Source organism: Lissotriton helveticus, chromosome 4_2 (assembly GCF_964261635.1).
Source record: "Lissotriton helveticus chromosome 4_2, aLisHel1.1, whole genome shotgun sequence".
Classification (NCBI taxonomy): Eukaryota; Metazoa; Chordata; class Amphibia; order Caudata; family Salamandridae; genus Lissotriton; species Lissotriton helveticus.
The window spans coordinates 7,707,848-7,726,673 of NC_136064.1; the positions used below are offsets into that span (position 1 = coordinate 7,707,848).

The following is an 18,826-nucleotide window of genomic DNA, read 5'->3' on the forward strand; positions in this document are numbered from 1 at the left end:
AAACAATTGAAGCTGGAAGACACACCATAGGCTGAACAGTGGTATGTTGTTGAACTGTCTCTTGGATTGTAATTTCTTCAAAATCTTCACAGTCTGAACTCTCATGAACTTTGATGTTGAGATGAGAGGGACTGGATGCTATGGGAAACAAGTCCTGTTCTTCAGGACCTTCTGTTTCTAAAAACTGCGTTGGCAGCAGCTGTTGAACCTTGCTGGGTGAGGTCATCTCTGGTGTAACCAAACATGATGACATTTTAAAACGTGTATATATACACTTCAATGAGGGAGAACCCTTAGATTGTGGATCCGTTGACGCGGTGTCCGTCGACGGTGGTGCGTCTACCCTTTTTGATGAGGTATCAGGTGTTTTCCTCGACTGTATTGTCGTCAATGATGTCCCCGTCGTCGTCGACGACGACGAAGATGTCTTCGTCGACGGCGGCGACGACGAAGATGTCTTCGTCGACGGCGGCGTCGACACTGTAGCAGTCGACGACGACGGCCTCGTCGACGACGGCCTCGTCGACGGCGTCGTCGACGGTCTCGTCGTCGATGTTCTCGTCGCCAACGGTCTCGTCGTCGACGGGTTCGCCGACGGTGGTGTCGTCGTCGGTGGCGTCGACAGTGTCCTCGCCGACGAGGTAGTCTTCATCAACGGCTGTATCTTCGTCGACGGCTGTATCTTTGTCGACGATAGGATCTTCGTCGACGAAGAAGTCCTCGTCGACGATGGAATTTTCGTCGACGCTGGGAGCTTGGTCTTCGCCGACGATGAAGCAGACGTCGACGGGAGCGCCGCAAGAAGCGACGTCGACGGTTTTGTGACAGGAATGACAGAAGGTATTGACCTACCCATCATAGATGATGTTGTAGTAGCCGATGCCATGGAGAAAGTAGATGCCATGGATGTCGAAATGGAGACTGTTGACGTCGTCACAGGCAGGCCAGACGATACTATAGCAGGCTTCTTAAATTCTGTCATCTGAAGAGGAGGTTTCTGAGGCTTGACCTTAGTATGACCTTCCATGGACTTTGGCTTCTTTTGAAGAGGCACAACAGACTGATCTGGAGATGTCAGTCGAGGCCTTTTAGGAGAAGAGTGGAAGCTCCTATAAGAACACTCACTCTCACATGAGGAGACTACCTGCTCATTGTCCTTCAGTCTCTGGAGCCACAGAAGCAGTCGCCCTTCCCTGTCCTTCAACGTCTTGACCGGGAAAGTGCGGCAAATCTTACATTCCTTGACAGAATGCTGAGGATAGAGGCAATACAGGCAATCTTCATGCTTGTCCTCTATATGTAACCTCATCTTACTACAAGTGGCACAGGGTCTAAAGAGCCCTTTTTTAGGAGTAGTAGACATATTAACTACCCAAAACTCCCTTCTAAACTGAAACTTGAAGAGTAAATAGGAAAAAATCCCAAGATAAAAGAAAAACCTGAGCAGAGCTCAGTGGAGACTACCTGTCAGCACGACGTGCGGTAGAAAATCTGAGGGACAAGGGCTCCTTCCAGGAAGGTGAGGAGGGTGATAAGGGCTGATTGGCTACTGGCCAAAGTTTGGTCCTTTTTACATAAGGACCTAGATAGGCTACTAATGTGAGGCCTCTGGCCTAGTACTAAGTATATGTCCATGTGACATGACTATATTTATTTTACCGGGGACTCCCACCCCGACGACGGGGAATGATTCAGGCATGTGAATCTATGAAAGATACCCATAATACTGGATAAATATATATATAGCCTTCCTCAGCGCCTAAGTGTCCAGGAGGTATGCCGCAAGCTCTTGGTAAGTCCTGCCTCTTTTTTATTGCTGGTACAAGCCTAGCTAGTGGTCATGGCTGCCTTTTATTGCACAGCAGAAATATAACTCTGCAAAGAGAAAAGCAGGCATTGTCAGCTCAGAAGCTATATTGTAACTTCAATAGCATAGAGAGCTGAAAAGCTAACCCAGAGAAACACAAAGAAACTGGCACCGTGCCTTTAAGGCAGCCATGACCACTAACTTCCCGTCATGCCTCAGGGGTGACAGTTAGGTCAGTTGTTCTTTGCGGAGACCCGGAGGTCAGGGCACAAAGAGATGACACCTTTTGGATCATTTGCCCTGGGAGGCGGAAGGGTTGCTTATGACTGATGAGGATACCCCTGGAAGAGAACTAGGATTACAGGTAAGTAACTTATCCTTCTCTTCCAGGGGATCCTCATCAATAGTCATAATCACTTGAATCGAGTAGCAAGCCCATCCCATCTTCGTGCGGGTAAATGAGAACCATAAAAAAGGCAGAAAATATCAAAGAATACAAATTCCAACAAACTTAGCATTGGAATACATTTTTCAAGGAGGCTTGGCCTACTCTAGTATCTGCTCTGGAATCAGAATCGAGACAATAGTGTCTCGTGAATGTATGCACCGATTTCCAAGTTGCTGCCTTGATCTAGGCCATCGGTACATTATGTAGAAAAGCTATGCTAGCGGCTTTTCCCCTAGTGGAGTGAGCTTTGGGAGAAACCAGTAGAGGTTTATTTGCCAATTGATAAGCCAGCTTAATACAAGACACTATCCACCTGGAAATGGAACGCTTGGGGGCTGGGGAAGCTGTCCTGATGGCACCAAAGTTTACAAACAATTGATCAGACTTTCTGATGGTCTTTGTTTTTTCTAAATAGAATTTTAGAACCCTTTTATGGTATAGGGAATGAAGAGACCTTTCTGCTGGCGTAGCAGGATTGGGAAAGAAAGAGGGTAGAGAGATTGTTTGATTGACATGGAAGTCAGACACCACCTTCGGAAGAAAAGTGGGGTGAGTCCTCAATACCACGCTGGTGTGATGGAACACCGTGTACGGCTCTTTGGATCAGAGTGCCTGGATCTCGCTTACTCTACACGCTGACGTAATAACCACCAAAAAAGCGAATTTCCATGTAAGGTGCAGCAAGGTGGCCTTATGAATGGGTTCAAAAGGAGGACCCATCAGTTTCAACTCCCAAGTAGGAGAAGGAGGTCGGACAGGGGGCAAAACTTTCTTCAAACCCTGTAGGAAATCCTTGACCACCTGGAGCTGAAAGAAAGAAGCTTGGCAGCCAAGTGAACTTTTATGAGGTATACTTTAAACCTGATTTGGCCAAATGTAGAACATACAGCAGATTACCTCCTCTTGCCCACTAGTAGGTTGAAAACCATTACGTATACACCACAAGTAAAATCTCTTCCACTTAAAAGAGTAAGAATTTCTCGTGGACGGTCTTTTTGACTCCCTCAAAATGTTCATACAGTCCTGAGGGAGATTCAAGTGGCCGTCTTGTAGTACCTCAGGAGCCATACGTTCAGCGAGGGAAGGTTGGGATGTAGGATCTTCCCGTTCATGTTAGTCAGAAGGTCTGGTCTGTACGGAAGCTTCCTGTGTGGGTGCATTGAATGCTGCAACAGGGCCGGATACCACCATTGTCCTGGCCAGTCCAGTGCTATTAGTATCATTTTCACCCTGGAGTGAATGAGCTTGGTTACCACCTTCGAGATGAGAGGAAGGGGCGGAAAAGTCTACGCAAATGGTTCTGACCAGTCAATCAAAAGGGCATTCCCTCTCAATCCCTGGTGGTAAAATCTTAACGCGAAGGTGTGGCATTTTTTGTTTCGTTCGTCTGCAAAGAAGTCGATGGATGGATGGCCCAATTGATGAAAAATTCCCGCCACCACTTTGTCGTTTAGCACCCAGTCTTTCTGCTCTTCGAAGTGGCGACTTAGAGCGTCCGCCTGCAAGTTCTGTTCCCCTGGCAGATGGACTGCTGTGAGTGAGAGATGTCTGGCCAGGAGCCAATGTCAAATCGCCTGAGATTCTAGGGACAGTGGGCGAGAGGTAGTTCCACCTTGTTTGTCTGGGTAATACATGGTATTGTCCGTTTTGATTAATATCGGCGTGGACTGAATCGATTGATGGAACGCTTTGAGAGCTAGGTGAACTGCCCGCAGTTCCAACATGTTTATGTGATACGTATGTTCTTTGCTCGACCACTTGTCCTGAGTCTGCAGACAACCCATGTGTGCTCCCCATCCTTGAAGGATGGGGAGCACAAGATTTGTGATCAAGGATTGTGTTGGAGGAGGTTGATGGAAAGGGACTCCCACTAGCAGATTTTTCAGATGAGTCCACCAGAGAATGGATGTTCTCGCTGATTGGGAAAGAAGAATTCGATCCTCCCATCGTGCTGAAGTTTAGTCCCATTTGTCCTCCAAATCCTGCTGTAGAGGTCTCATTCTCAGCCTGGAGTTGGGGACGAGAAAAATCCAAGATGCCATCGAACCTAGAAGTGATGCCACTTGTCGAACTGATGGTTGATGCACTTGCAGGAGGAGATTGCATTTCCGTTTGATAGAAAAGTCTCTCCTCCGAAGGAAACACTTTTCCTGCGCTGGAGTCGAGAGCAGCCCCTAGATAATGAATCCTTTGAGTGGGCTGATGGATCAATTTCTCCATATTTACATGAAGGCCCAAGCGTTTCAGTAAGTTCAGGTAGATCCGGTAGTGGTTCTTCACAGTTTGAGGAGACAAGTCTTTTAGTAGCCAGTCGTCTAGATACGGATATATGAACAGACCTTGGCGATGTAAAGCTGCGGCTACCACTGCCATGCATTTTATAAACACTCACGGTGCAAGTGTCAGGCAGAACTCTGTACTGATAATCTTTGGAGCCCACCATGAAGCCCAGGAACCTCTGGTGTCGTGGCACAATCGGGATGTGGAAGTACACATCTTGGAGGTCTATCAAACACATCCAATCCCCTTTCTGAAGCTGTGGGTATATTTAATGGAGCGCCAACATACATAATTTTTCCTCCTGGATGACTTTGTTGAGTGAGTGAAGATCCAGAATAGGCCTGAAACTTTGTTTTTGATCATTCTTTGGAACTAGGAAGCATCTGGAGTATACTCATTTTCCTCGTTGTGATGGAGGAACCTACTCTATGGCCAATTTCTGAAGAAGAGTAGATAACTCCAGACACAATAACTTTAGTTGGTGAAGATTTGTCTTTACTGGGGGAATGCACTTTGGGGGTGCACGGAAACGTAGTGCATACCCATTCTTTAGTATATTTAGCACCCATTGATCGTTTTTTATGTTGCACCACTCTTCTACATGTCCGAAGATACTTCCTCCCATTGGAGTGGGCAACAGCGTCAGAAGAAGCGGAAGTTCATTGCTTGCCGGTGTGTTTGGCTGTTGTAGAGGATTGTCATGGTGCTCCTCTACCTCTGGAGGGTCTACGACCTTGGTAGTGGGATTTGGATTGGTGGTACTGCCTCTGAGACCATGGAGGGGTTTGAACCCTCTGATGGGAGACTCTGCGATCGTAAGGCCTGTACCGACGTTTGAATTCCTTCTTATTCTTCAAACCTCGGGATTTAAGAGTGTCTAACTCAGTCTTCATTCTGGCCATCTCTTCATCAGTGTGGGAGCCGAAAAGGGAATTACCAGAAAAGGGCAGATTCATGATGCGTTGCTGGGCTTCCGGTTTTAAAGCCGTTAGACGCAACCAGGAGGATCTTCTTGCGCATATCCCATGTAAATATGAATGAGCAGCTGGAGAAGCCCCATCAGCTGCTGCACTGATCATTTGATTGGCCACTAGGGCCCCTTACTGGAGGATCTCTGTAAAGTCTTAACGGTCCTCTTTTGGCAGTTTTTCTTTAAAATGTTCTAGTGAACCCTACAATGCTTTATCATAACGGCCCAACAGGGCAGCAACACTAGACACTTTTAAAGATGCAGCTGCAGAATCACATGCTTTTCTATCCCAAGAATCTTGAGCTCTACTCTCCTTGTCCGGAGGAACTGACGATGAAGAGGAGACTGCATATGTCTTTTTCGCTGCTGCGATAATCGCCAAATCCGGTGGAGTGTCTGACCTTAGGAACAAGGGGTCCTGTTCTGCTGGTTTGTATTATTTTTAAATCTTTGCAGGAGCTGTCTTTATAGATGTTGGGGTAAGAAAAATGTCCATGACTGGTTGCAGAAGACCAGGCACCAGTGGTAGTAAAGGTCTAGACGCAGACCTTTGGTGTAGACTTTCAAATATAACTGATGTGGGTGCCTGAGGTGCGGACATCTTTATATTAAGTTTCTGTGCTCCTCTTGAGAGGATATCAAGGAAAGTGTTGATGTCATCGACAGGTGACACTCTTGAGGGAGGACTGTCTGTAACAGTAGGAGAATAATCACTCTTGGAGGAGTGGGTCCAAGAAGGAGATCTTCGTCTTTTATGATGACCATGAGAAGATCTACGTGGAGGCGACTTGCTACGGCGATCTCTGGGTGGGGTGGTAGGTGACCGGTCAACAGCTTGTACCAACCGGGCCAGAGGAGATCTATGCAGAGGACTTGAATAGTTCATAGGTCGCTGTACCTGTGCTGAAGGTACCTTCTGCCAATGATGGATTGGTAGAAGCCATCTGGGAGAGAGGTGAATAGATGGAGCTCTGTGTCCTTGCGCTGGTGAAGCTGTGGTCTGCCGCTCTGGGAACGGAGAAGATGAGCTTCTCGATGTCGAGATCACTTGAGGAGAACCTGCAGTCGAAACTGAAGGATCAGATAAGTCTTTAAACATGGAACGGTGTCTTGAGGAATGATGCGACGTTGATGATAAATGCCTTGACGTTGAACGGCTATGTGCCTCTAGGACCTGTGAGTCCCTTGAAGGAGATCTTGGTTTCAACGCTGCCCGTACAGATTCCTTCTGTCTCGACGTCGACCGGTGCTCCGTCGATGGAGATCTACGCTTTGTCGCCGGAAGAGGGTTATCCTCCGGAGTACCAAGCCTCGGCGTCGAACAAGGAGGGTGACTGAGAAATCCTTCTCGATGTCGAACCCTTCAACATCACAGATCTCGTTCTCGATGTTGAGCTTCTCGTGGGCATCAACGAAGGAGTTTGTCTCGACGTCGAAGTTCTTCTCGACGTCATTGGAGATCTTTGTCACGGCGTTGAGCGTCGTCTTGATAGCTTCAACGGAGGTTTCGACGACGAATTTTTCTTCAACGTCTTTGAAGATCTGGGCCTAGACGTTGCCCGCCTCCTGGTTTACGGCAACGGAGGTGATCATTTCGACGCTAACACGTACCGACGGTGACGACGGAGAATGAGGTCTTGACGTCAAACGCCGTATTAACAGCAGCGACGGAGAGATGCCTCGATGTTAGGCGATCCCGCACAAACGAAAAACCAATTTAGGGGTTTTTCACTATCAGAACATGTAATACACTGCACCCTGCCATCTGGGCTGTGTAGGACCTACCTTAGGGGTGACATATGTATTAAAAGGGAGGTTAGGGCCTGGCAGGCGGTTTATTTGGCAACGTAGAAATGGCAGTTTGAAACTGCATACACAGGCTGCAATGGCAGGCCTTAGACATGTTTATAGGGTTACTTAAGTGGGTGACACAATCAGTGCTGCAGGCCCACTAGTAACATTTAATTTACAGGCCCTGGGTACATGTAGGAACTTACAAGAAAATTAAATGTGCCAACTGGGTGTAGGTAAATTTCTATCAAGTTAAATGAGAACCTACAAGCACTTCAGCACAGGATAGAATTGGCAAATTGCACAAAGTCTTAAAAACTAACAAAAACTGGTCCAGAAAACAGGAGGGTGAAGGCAAAAAGTATGGAGATTGCCCTGCAGAGAGGGCCAAGTCGAACAATCCTCATCCCAGTAAAGTAAACGGAGAATATTTCAGGAGAAAAAGTGAGGGGTCTGGCCTTTTGGTTTCTTTCCTGATTATACATCAATTTGCAGAAGAGGAACAGACGCTGTACTCCGAACAGCTGCAGAAATATTTGAAAGGGTATTAGAAACTGCAGGTCTCCTTCAGTTTCAACCTAGGCATGGGATCTATTCAACACCAGCAGCTATTAATAAAGGATTTTTCGGGCTTAGGAAAAGAGGTGAAAGGTTGTCCAGTCCCTATTTTTCGACTGCCTAGAGAGTGGCATAGGGACTTGTCTAGCTAAATTGTGGCTAAGAGTGCTTTAGACAAGAAGAAAGCAGCAGGTCCTCTTGGGTCTGTACATTTCTTTCCTGGTTGAAATCAATAATTCAGCACTTCAAGGACCAGCCATTTCTCTGCTCATATTTTATATTGCTATACCACTTTGGGTGGATTACTCAGAAAATCAAGGGTGGAATTGATGAGGACTACCAAATGGTGGTTAAGATAGAAAGGGGATTAGAGAAACACCATTAAAATGAAATCAGCAGTCTCATTTTAAACAGTAAATGGTAAGAGTTCAGTAAATATTTTTTAAAACACAGTAGTACAATGAAAATACCTCAAATATAAATATTTGCCCCAAACGTTTCAGAAACGTGGTAAGATGTGCCTGGAAAGAGTGTAAAGAACTGAGAGGCTGCTGGAAAGGTGGCAAGCCTTAAGCAATCCTAAGCGTGCAACAAAGGGACAGGAAAAGGTCAATTATATTAACAGGGTCAGCACTAGGCTTTCACTTCAGTATCATCTACTGTAATACTTCACTCGAGAGAGGACTTCCCTCCATACAGGCAGTGAACAGTCATACAGCATTTGGTAACAAAGATATGATATTAGAACATGCCCACAACGGTGCGGTCTAGGATCCTGAATCATGCCAGTGTATCACAAATCCAAGGGAGTGTCAGCACAACGTGGTCTCAGGAAGCACAGCCAAGACTCCAGAACCAGAAAGAGACCTTTGGGTCATCACACTGTGAGTTAGAAGGATGAACAATGCGATAAACTCGCTTTAGGGAGGTATGAACAAGGTAAATTTGGGGTGCCTAGAGGGGTTCATTAGAGAAATCAATGTGAACGTTTTAACTGAATGTTTGTAGGCAGCCTTATGGCTATTAGAATCCTACATCACTTGCTCCTGCAAACACACTGGGCTCTTGGTGCAAAATGGGACCACTTCAGGGCTGTCACCTATGCAATCAAACAATCCACAACCTACCAACATAACCATCATTTACATACTGAACTGCTCCCTGCATTCAGCAATATAGCACTACCAAGTAATGCCTATAGTTAACGTGCAGCTTAGGAGTCTTCCATCACCATGGCGGCGTGCACTAGAAGGCTCACCCCTGAAGCAATAAGCTGAACCCTTCCTCCCAAGGCACTAAAGGGTCACCTTGTAGCCCAGAAAGATCCACTGCCCCCATAACAAATGTGATTCAGCTGGTCTTTGGCTTTGCTTCCTAGTAGACCTTTCCTTTTGGTCCCTTCCAAAGATGGGTCATGGCATTGAATCTATAAAGTCTCCTTGAAAGGCATATTTTACCCCTCAGTGATTACACATGAGTTACACTCAATCAATCAATCAATCAGAGGGATTTATAGAGCGCACTACTCATCCGTAAGGGTCTCAAGGCGCTATGGGGGGTGGGGATGCCAGCTTGGGGAGGTGGGTCGAGCAGCTCCGAGGTCACCCGAAGAGCCAGGTCTTGAGGTATTTTCTGAAAGCTTGCAATGCAGGGCTCGTCTGATGCTGAGGGGGAGTTCATTACAGGTCCTGGCCGCGATGTAGGAGATGGATCTACCCCCTTTTCTAGCTCTGTGGATGAGGGGGATTTCGGCAAGGGCTAGGTCGGCGGAGCGGAGGTTTCTCTTGGGGGCATAGAAGGAGATTCTTTCGTTGAGGTATTGGGGTCCGGTGTTGTGGAGGGCTTTGTAGGTGTGTGTGTGAGCAGCTTGAAGGTAACTCCCTTTTCGACTGGGAGCCAGTGGAGGTTGCGGAGGAGCTGGGCGATGTGGTCGTGTCGTCGGAGGCTGAGGACGAGTCTGGCTGCAGCGTTCTGGACGTTCTGGAGTTTGCTAAGGAGTGATTTGTTGATTCCGGCATAGAGAGCTTTTCCGTTGACCACCCTTCTGGTGATGAATGCGTGGGTGACTGTCTTCCTGGAGTCGGAGGGGGATTCATTTGAAGGTGTTGCAGAGTAAGCGGAGGGTGTTAAAGCATGTAGAGGAAACGGCGTTAATCTGTCGGTTCATGATGAGTGAGGAGCCTAGTATGATGCCAAGGCTGCAGGTGTTGTTCATGGGAGCGGGAGGGTTTCCGAGGGTGGGAGGCCACCAGGTGTCGTCTCACCAGCGGGGCATGGATCCGAGGATGAGGATTTCTGTTTTCCAGTTGAGCTTCAGATAGCTGCTGCTGATCTAGGAAGCGACGTCCTTCATCCCTTCCTGGAAATTGTGCCTGGTGATGTTGGGTTCCTTGGTGATGGATAGGATGAGCCAGGTGTTGTTGGTGTAGAATACTATGCTGAGTCCGTGTTTTCAGACGATGGTTGCAAGCAGGGCCATGTAGATGTTGAAGAGTGTGTGTCTGAGGGAGGATCCTTGGGGTACTCCGCATCTGATCTCTGTGGGTTTGGAGAGGAAGGGCGGGAGTCTTATTCTTTGTGTTCTGCCGGAGAGGAAAGAGCTAATCCAGTCTGTGGCAGTTCCCTGTATGCCGGTGTTGTGGAGTCTGGCGGCTAGTGTGCGGTGAAAGACCATGTTGAAGGCTGCTGAGAGGTCTAGTACAATGAGGGCTGCAGTGTGGCCTTGATTGAGGGGGCTGCGGATGTAGTCAGGGGCGGCTAGGAGTGCGGTCTCGGTGCTGTGATTGCTACGGAATCCGGATTGAGATGAGTCAAGGATGTTGTTAGTTTCTATGAAGTGCATTAGCTGAGTGTTGACGATTTTTTCAATGACTTTGGCGGCAAAGGGGAGGAGAACATCTCTCTCCTCTCCTGTGTAGGGGTTTTACTTTGGCGCGTTTGTAGTCGTCGGGGAACGACACTGCGCTTTCTGAATTTACTTTGGCCAATGCCATTTGATTTCTTTACAGAATGAATAAACTGCAGTTCTGATGTTATGATTAGCTTTTTATTTGATTTCTCAATGTTTTGTTTTAGTGAATATTTTATTTTCAGATCACCATTTTGAAAAATACCTTGCTTATTTTGAAAAGTTGAAGTCTAAATTCTTTTCAGGCCTTTTAATCTCACAATCTGTATATTCTAAAGCAGTGTACACAAGGTTGGGCCTGCAGTACAGAGTTAGGAGCTAGCACGAGTAAGTGAGAGATAAAAGGAGTTGAGGAGCAGGACCGATGGAAGCTGCTGCTTTACATCATGGAGGACTGCAGCCAGAATGCGCTCGACCTCGGACCTGGGGAACTTGGTTCGAGTCTCGGTAACGACACCAAAAACCCCCTGTGATTCTGGGCAAATCACTTAATCTCCCCGTGCCTAAAAAAAAAATGAAAAGTGTGTCCTCATGTAACGTAACTGGTGCTATGTAAAGCGCTCTGATAACTGATTCGGTTCGGTTCAAGTTCGCGCTATATAAAACTCTCTAAAATAAAAAAAAATAAAAAATAAAAAATAACCTGTCAGAGCAAGGCTCTCTGCTGTCACATGCCAAAGATCTGCCTTGCACAGCACTGTAAACATGCTGGTAATGCACACAGGCTCTGAGGAACAATGAGGAGTGGGCCAGATTGTAGTTTAAGATGGCACTGGCGATCAGCAGCTAGTATACCAATCACCTGGTAGCGCCTAAGTAACTGCGATCCAGCTGTTGATGGTGCTACAAGTGTACAGGCACTATGCTTCATTTTGATTATAGCTATTTTACTTGGCATTCCGTGGAAGTAGAAGTATTGGCATTCGTTTAAATAAAATATCTAAGTGACATCACTTTGTCTCATAAGAGTGATCCAAAATGGGGTAACCTGGTCAGCTGTTTGCCACCTCATACTGATGCGACTACTAACCCACTAAAATTCTGAAGTCAATATATCTGCAACGTTATGTATGAAAAAGTATTCATAGAAAAGCAGCAACTGTATATGCCTAACAGTTGTGCTTTCACGTGAATGTACAAATAACCAAATATAGTTTACCGAATCTACGAGGCAAGCTGTCATCACATGAATACCTCTGATGCCCCCTAGCTCCATGCACACTGGAGATTACAAGCTGCAGTCGCATTAAATGAACCAGACCCTAGCTGACCCCCCTCGGGTGTCATTTGTAAGATTATCAGCAAGGTTTTCAAGGACTCATCTCTCAGGGCTGCGATGAAGCAAATTACAGCATTTGAAAGGTTAGTGTTATATGCTTCACTCCACTATGGCATAAATGGGGACATGAATGCCCTTATGAACCTGGACTGGATTCTACTGTGAGACTTGTACAATTTAGAATTTCAGCAAAGTCAAAACCAGTATTAGGGCATGCACATCTAGCGCAAGCATGCCGGTAGCAAATGTTTATACTGGCGTGTTGTGAGCCAGACTTCACCACTGATCAACCAATGATCGCATATGTGTAAATTCTTCAATGTTGTGCCAATATTACAAGGTCAAGTGGACATCCAGGTGGAATGGTATCCCTATGACTACCCACTCCCCTCTGCCCCTCAACTACAGGCACTGTCCACACAGAATGCTGATTTTAAAGAGTCCGGCATTAATGAGTACTCACGTCATCTCCTCGCGCTCTTTGTGACAGTTCCCAATGAAGTTCCCAAACTGGCAGGAGAAGGCATGGTCGTGGATTTCCAGCAGGAGTCGCTCGTTAAACTCAAAGACACAAGGAAACTGCTCCATGAGATGCCAGACACATTCAACAAACTGAGTGAACACCGGGGAGACTTCTTTGGGGTCTCCTTCAAGATGGCCGCACCTGGTCAATTAAGAGGCACACAAATGCAAATCATATGAGAAAGGACTTCACCAATTATCGGAACAATGTTGTCATTGGTAAGTCACAATGCAAGTGAGCAAAAAACTGTAAAACCGGAGCTCATTAACGCAAACACCTAGCATGGTACATAAAAGCTGCACAGTAAGGGATGGACTTGGATCCAAAAGCAGGCAAACCAACCAGCCACTTCTCCATGTCCCTTTCTAATCTCTCGTACCTGTTGCCATAATCCCAGGCGACAGGGGCAGCAGTAGTCGGCCATCACAAAATGGTTTCAAATGGCTCTAGACTCCAAAGGAAAGGCAAAACCTGTCCCTCTAGACAATTACTGGCAATGATAAGGAAATATTTCAGGAGGCACGTGCTACACCTCGTCTATCATCATAACTATGGTAGAATTGCTTCACTCCAAGCACTACTACCCCAGGACTAACAGGCAGGGCCCATCCTCCCAGGACATACATCTTGGTTGCCCTCACTCAACACCAGATGTGCCCCACCACTCAACTTTTGATTTAATTTAGTATATCTGTGAACTGGGAATCTCAGTCTATTTACCAGAGTTTAAAAAAGAGCCCAGGAGAATAAAACATAAAAACATACATGACAGAGTGCCATTGTTGATAAAAATGAATGCTTGCCTGTATATCAGCAACCATTTAGGGCTCGAAAAATCCGAAAAATGGTACTAGTCCTGCAGGTCTAGTACCCTGGAAAATCTCCTCGACCTTACTGCAACCTACTTGATCTCAGTCTCTGAAAACGGAGCAAAAGTGACAAGATAAGATTCAAAGACAGCTTTATTGCTCGTTCTCTTTGTGAGCAATAAAAATGCCTTTAAATCTTGTTATCTTGTCACATTTGCTCCGTTTTCAAAGACAGAGGACAAAAGTTAGTTTGTCTTCTTACTCGCCAGAAAGGGCGAGTACAACCTAAAATAGCTTGTCCTCATTAATTTTACCTCGCAAATGCGAGCGGGCAAGTGGATTTGTCGAGCCCATTGCCATGACTTTGACTTAAGGACTTTTCGACAAAGAACATTTACTATTTGAACCACATTCCTAAGTTTCAGGATGCTAACTGGGATGTGTATGTGGGACCTTCCATAAAATCTTCAAGAGTGCATGTGACCCGCTGATCTGCACAACCCAGTTACTCCATTTAGGTATTCACATATGTTTAAGTAATTGTGTTTCTTTTTGTTATGCGAGTGTTGTGAAGTGTTTTATCTCTTACATAAAGAAAGTGTTGACGGATGAATAACAAGTCGGCAGGTTCTGTGTATTATCCAAGATTTATGATGCATCTAAGTACAGATATGAAGGAGGGCCAGACAAGATGTGTATGTGTGGGAATATAAGTAAAAGAAAGTAAAAACTAGCAATTTGTCACATATCCTCGGATTTGACATGAAGTATATGAAAGAGTTTGATATATCTATAGTTGATGGGGCACATAATGATTAATTTTGAATTCTTGGAAACACCAGTGTGCAATAGTTTTGAAACTGTGCATTTGACGGTGACAAAAAGACCGAGCCTTGGTATTCCGCATTGTTGGAAGATACCCTGTGCCACCTCGGGATTTAACCACCATTCAAAATCAGTCAGGTGCCGCTGGCTGAGTTTGTCCACCCTGGCGTTAAAAGATCCCGACAGGTGGTTCACGATTGGGGAAATGGCCTAATGCGCCAATTTCAGAGATGAAGAGCCTCTTGACACAGTAAACAGACCCTACACAGCCCTGCTTTTTTTCAGCACCACCTGGCGTAGGGTAGTCAGTGAGAACCTGAACCAGCGACCCCTTGATGGACAGTAGAAAGGCTTTCAGCACCAGGCGAATGGCCAGCAACTCCACCAGGATGATGTGGAATTGGGTCTCCGCTGGAGACCTGGGTCCACTGATCTCCATCTCGCCCAGATGGCCTCTCCAGCTCAGCAGAGCTACACCAGTCACCACCGTCAGCTTTGGGAGGAGCAGGGAGAGGGGTCTGCTGCTAATGCAACTGTGATCAAGCAGCAACTACTGCAGATCTTTTGCAGCCTCCTCCAAAACTTGGATGAAATCTGAAAGGTTCCCCTGGTGCTGGACCCACTGAGACTTAGGGTTGGACTGCAGAGGCAGCATATGCTACCTGACATAGTACACGAGGCGGATGCAGGGGGGCCAACAGGCCAAGAAACCGCACAGCCAATTTCAAGGAGATCCAAAACCAAGGATGAAACATCTGGTTCATAGTCCAAATGTCATGGACTCGAGATGAAGGGAAGGTGTGCAACTGTACCATATGAGTCGAATGAATGGGAGACTCTGATAAGAAGCCAAGTGTGACTTCAGGACAATCATAGCGAACTCTGTGTCTTAGCCAGTCGTCGAGGTAGGGGAAAACTGACATCTCAAACCTCCAGAGATGTGCTGTAACCTTCGCCATAACTTTCGTGAATAGTTGAGGGAAACTGGTGAGGCAACGGTGGAGCAAAAAAAAAACTGAAAATGCTCCAAACCTACTCTTTTGCACAAGTAGTGTCTGTGGGACTGCAGGAGGGGTATATTAAATTAGGTATTCTGTGCCCTGGGCTGATCTCCCCCAACTCCTGCTGGGAGGGCGATGGGTTCGACAGGCACACCATTTACAGGGGCTCAGGTGGCAACCATTTGGGAAAGGGAGGTGACATATGTATTGAAGTGTGCACCATACAAAAAATGCTTCCTTTTTGGTGGCTTAAGCCCTTTTTACGACTTAAAAACACCATGAATGTGAGACCCTGGATTGAAGGGAACTGCCAAACCACTGTTGATCTATATCTTAATGGTGCCTACATCACCTTGGCGGAGGCAGGCGTACTGCTTGGGATCGGTCTGGGACAATTTCTACAATACGCTGCTCTGTCGCACACAGCCCATGGTTACTTAGATGAATAAGTGGAATGATACGCACTAGGAGGAATGTTGGACCCAGGGTCACAGAGAGGTTTGGTTTACTGTCTGTATGCGGCCACCAAATGAGATAAAACAACGGATATAGTTGAGTCACGGCTTAACTGGGATGGCGATCTGGAGGTCCCCATGACAGAGGTGGAATGGCTTAGGGCAAAGGCACAGGTGCGGGAGACGGCAAGCAATGAGAGAGTGAAACTTACACAGTTCTATTACTTCCATAGAGCCTATTTAACACCTCAGCATCTGAGTCACATTTACCCTACTAGAGAGGTGGATTTTTTGAGATGTGGAGTCTCTCTGGACGGATTTGCCCATGTCACATGGGATTGTGAAATGTTACGACAACATTGGGTAGAGGTTAGATCGGCGATAATTCACGCGAACGGGGTTCGCTTGGCACTCGCCATTAAACACAGTTTCCTAGGTCTCCCACCCCTCCCCAGAGAGAAAGGCAAGATGGGTTATAATTTTGCGCTTTTGGCCTTAGTCCTTGCCATGTGCTGGATAGCTATTCACTGGGTGCGGGCCGCACCACCAACACATGATAAATGGAAATCAGATCTATTGGGAGTGGGCTGTAGCAGAAGGAGGTAAGTCTTTGTAGGGTCTGCACACATGAAAATGCAGAGAGGGATCTGGACATGTGGGAGACGATGAATGATCACATAGTTGGGAACCACGGTGAGTTATTACTGGACTTTAATTTGTTCTCAGGCCTCAGATGGATCTAGGCACTCTACTGCTTCCCCCGAACTACGATCAGAGAGATAGACAGCATGAGAGTGTTTCTCATACTGTGACCTCGGGTGAAAAACAGTATACTTTGCTGCGACTGTGGGAGTAGAGAGACCAAAGGCCTGGCTTCCTTCAAAGTATTCCGGAGCCAAATCAGACTTCTCCCCAAATAAATGAGACCCATCATAAGGCATATCTATGAGTGATGCCTGCACGTTTCCAAAGAAGACTATGGATCACATCCATGCATGATGTTGAAGCACCACACTAGTTCCAAAAGCTCTGCCAAGCAGTCAGTAGAATCTAGTCAATCATCTGATGTATATGACAGCGTCCTGAGGCTCCTGGATGGTTTGCGCCATGGTGGCCCGAAATTCACGGAGTGCCTGCAAGATACCCTGGGGAGCGTGGTAATATCATCCTGATAAACAGCAGTGACTGACCAAACTCATGACTAAGCTGGCTGATGAAAATATTAATTTCCAAATGCCTCAATTTACCACTGTCTGCCTGGAAGGATCATAGGGAAAGAATTGAAGTTTAGTCTGCTGGTGGAAACTTGGACCAGCAGACTATTTTGTGTGGAGTGTTAAATTAAGAAATCAGAGTCACCTAGCGCCGCTCTCTTTGTTGAACAAAAACAAGTCTTAGCCCAGGTGCCCAGAAACTGGTCTGTCAGGGCCTCACTGAAAGGCAATAGAAGTTAGGAGGAAGCCTGTCGAGGCAGTAGAACTTCTGGCAGAACGTTTGACTTCCATAGAAGTTGTAAGTTCAATAACTAAACTGTGCAAGGTATTACCACACCAAAGGAAACCCTCCTCTGTTGATAGCGCGTCCTTATCATCACCCTGATCCACATAGTCACTGTGTATAGGTGCGGCCATCTTGAGGGAGACCCCAAAGAAGTCTCCCCAGTGTTCACTCGGTTTGTTGAATGTGTGTGTCATCTCATGGAGCAGTTTACTTGTGTCTTTGAGTTTAACAAGCGACTCCTGCTGGAAATCCACAACCATGCCTTCTCCCGCCAGTATGGACAATGGGACATCGGAAGCAAGCAACCCCAATCTCCAAGGTTGAGGCTCAAAAGCCCCTACTCGCCCTGTGGTCCCCCGAATGGCCTCTGACAAACTCCTAAACATTTTTCTACGCGAGATGCAGGGTTCAGCATTTTATTCTCAGTTCCACTATGAGCCAGTGGAGTGCTTTCAAGGGTGACTTGACATAAAATCCAGATTTTGCAAAGTGCACAGCTACCCGTAGGCGTCAAGGCGCTGGGGGCCATTGGGAAGATTAAGCAAGCTATTGCCCAGAGTCACATGGTGTTGGGCAGACCCTTGCCGCAGGTGCCTGGAATCGAATTGTGATCCCCAGCGTCAGGCGTCAGTCGCCCTGGCCGCTGCGCCACACCTCTTCCTAGGAGGCTGTCACCAGTCATCCAGGCACGATTTGGCTGCCTGGATTCTCACAGTTTTAAGCCTGCCAATGTGTTTCTTGGGGAGGCCTATACAGACTATGTTACAGCAAACTGGAATTGCCATTACCCGTGCTACACTTAGCTCTATTTGGTGATTAGTTTGCAGGACACGTTTTTGTAGGAGAAACTATAGTTAGTTTATTCCTTTGTCAACTGCACTCATTTGAGGAATAAAATTTAAGTCTGAAATGAAAAATAATCCACGTGTTTCTGGCTTGTGGTCTGCCCCTAACTATTAACTGCAGGTTGCTGGGTTATGTCTGTGGATGTTCCCATAGAAGGTGTAAGATCCAGAGTCTATGTCAAAGGATCTATGGATGTGTGTCGGCATCATCTGTTACTGTGATGACATTGAGTAAACAAACTGCAGCTTGTCTCCCAAGAACTGCTGTCCTTGTGCCTCCCCTTCTATTGTGAAGTTCTATATTAGCGGAAGCAGTTTTAGATTTCAGTTCACAGACCACTCAAATGCTAGAAGCACCTACCAATCAGAAAGGCGATTCTGTGTGTGCTTTCTACTGGCATGGACTCAGAGCACTGAGAATGCCAAGTATTATTACTACTTATAATAGAGGATATAATAAGATCATAAAAATACTCAAGACAATCTGGAGACTAGTGTAATGCGACCCTGTAAAAGGCAATACAGTTAACACTAGACCCAATATTACTGTATGCAAGCCAAGATCCAGATATTTTGACGATAAGAAAGGCATCAGAGTAGCTACAACATGTAAAGGGCTTTAAGAAATGGCTGAAATGTAAAGCACACAAGGGAGCTAAGACATTTCAACTCCATGAATAACATGGCCAAGAAAATCACCAAATGTTTGACTTCTAAAACTGAATTTGCAATGTGTATTTTAAGTTGTTCATGTCTAAAACAATTATATTGGTAGTATGGTTTTTCCAAGAGAGAAACATTCTTAAAAATGAGAGGGCCATATATAA

At 46.2% G+C, this 18,826-nt stretch overlaps 1 protein-coding gene across 3 annotated transcripts in view; it reads right to left on the reverse strand.

The window, feature by feature from the left end:
• The window catches only part of MTMR8 (myotubularin related protein 8), a 511,753-nt gene that overhangs the window by 96,230 nt on the left and 396,697 nt on the right, over positions 1 to 18,826 (reverse strand). For 2 of the 3 annotated variants that reach the window (XM_078640107.1, XM_078640108.1), the window contains one exon: positions 12,505 to 12,705. The exons of the other annotated variant lie outside the window; for it this stretch is intronic. In XM_078640107.1, coding sequence (XP_078496233.1) covers positions 12,505 to 12,705 — 201 coding nt within the window. The remainder of the gene's footprint in view (positions 1 to 12,504; positions 12,706 to 18,826) is intronic. 3 annotated transcript variants of the gene reach the window in all.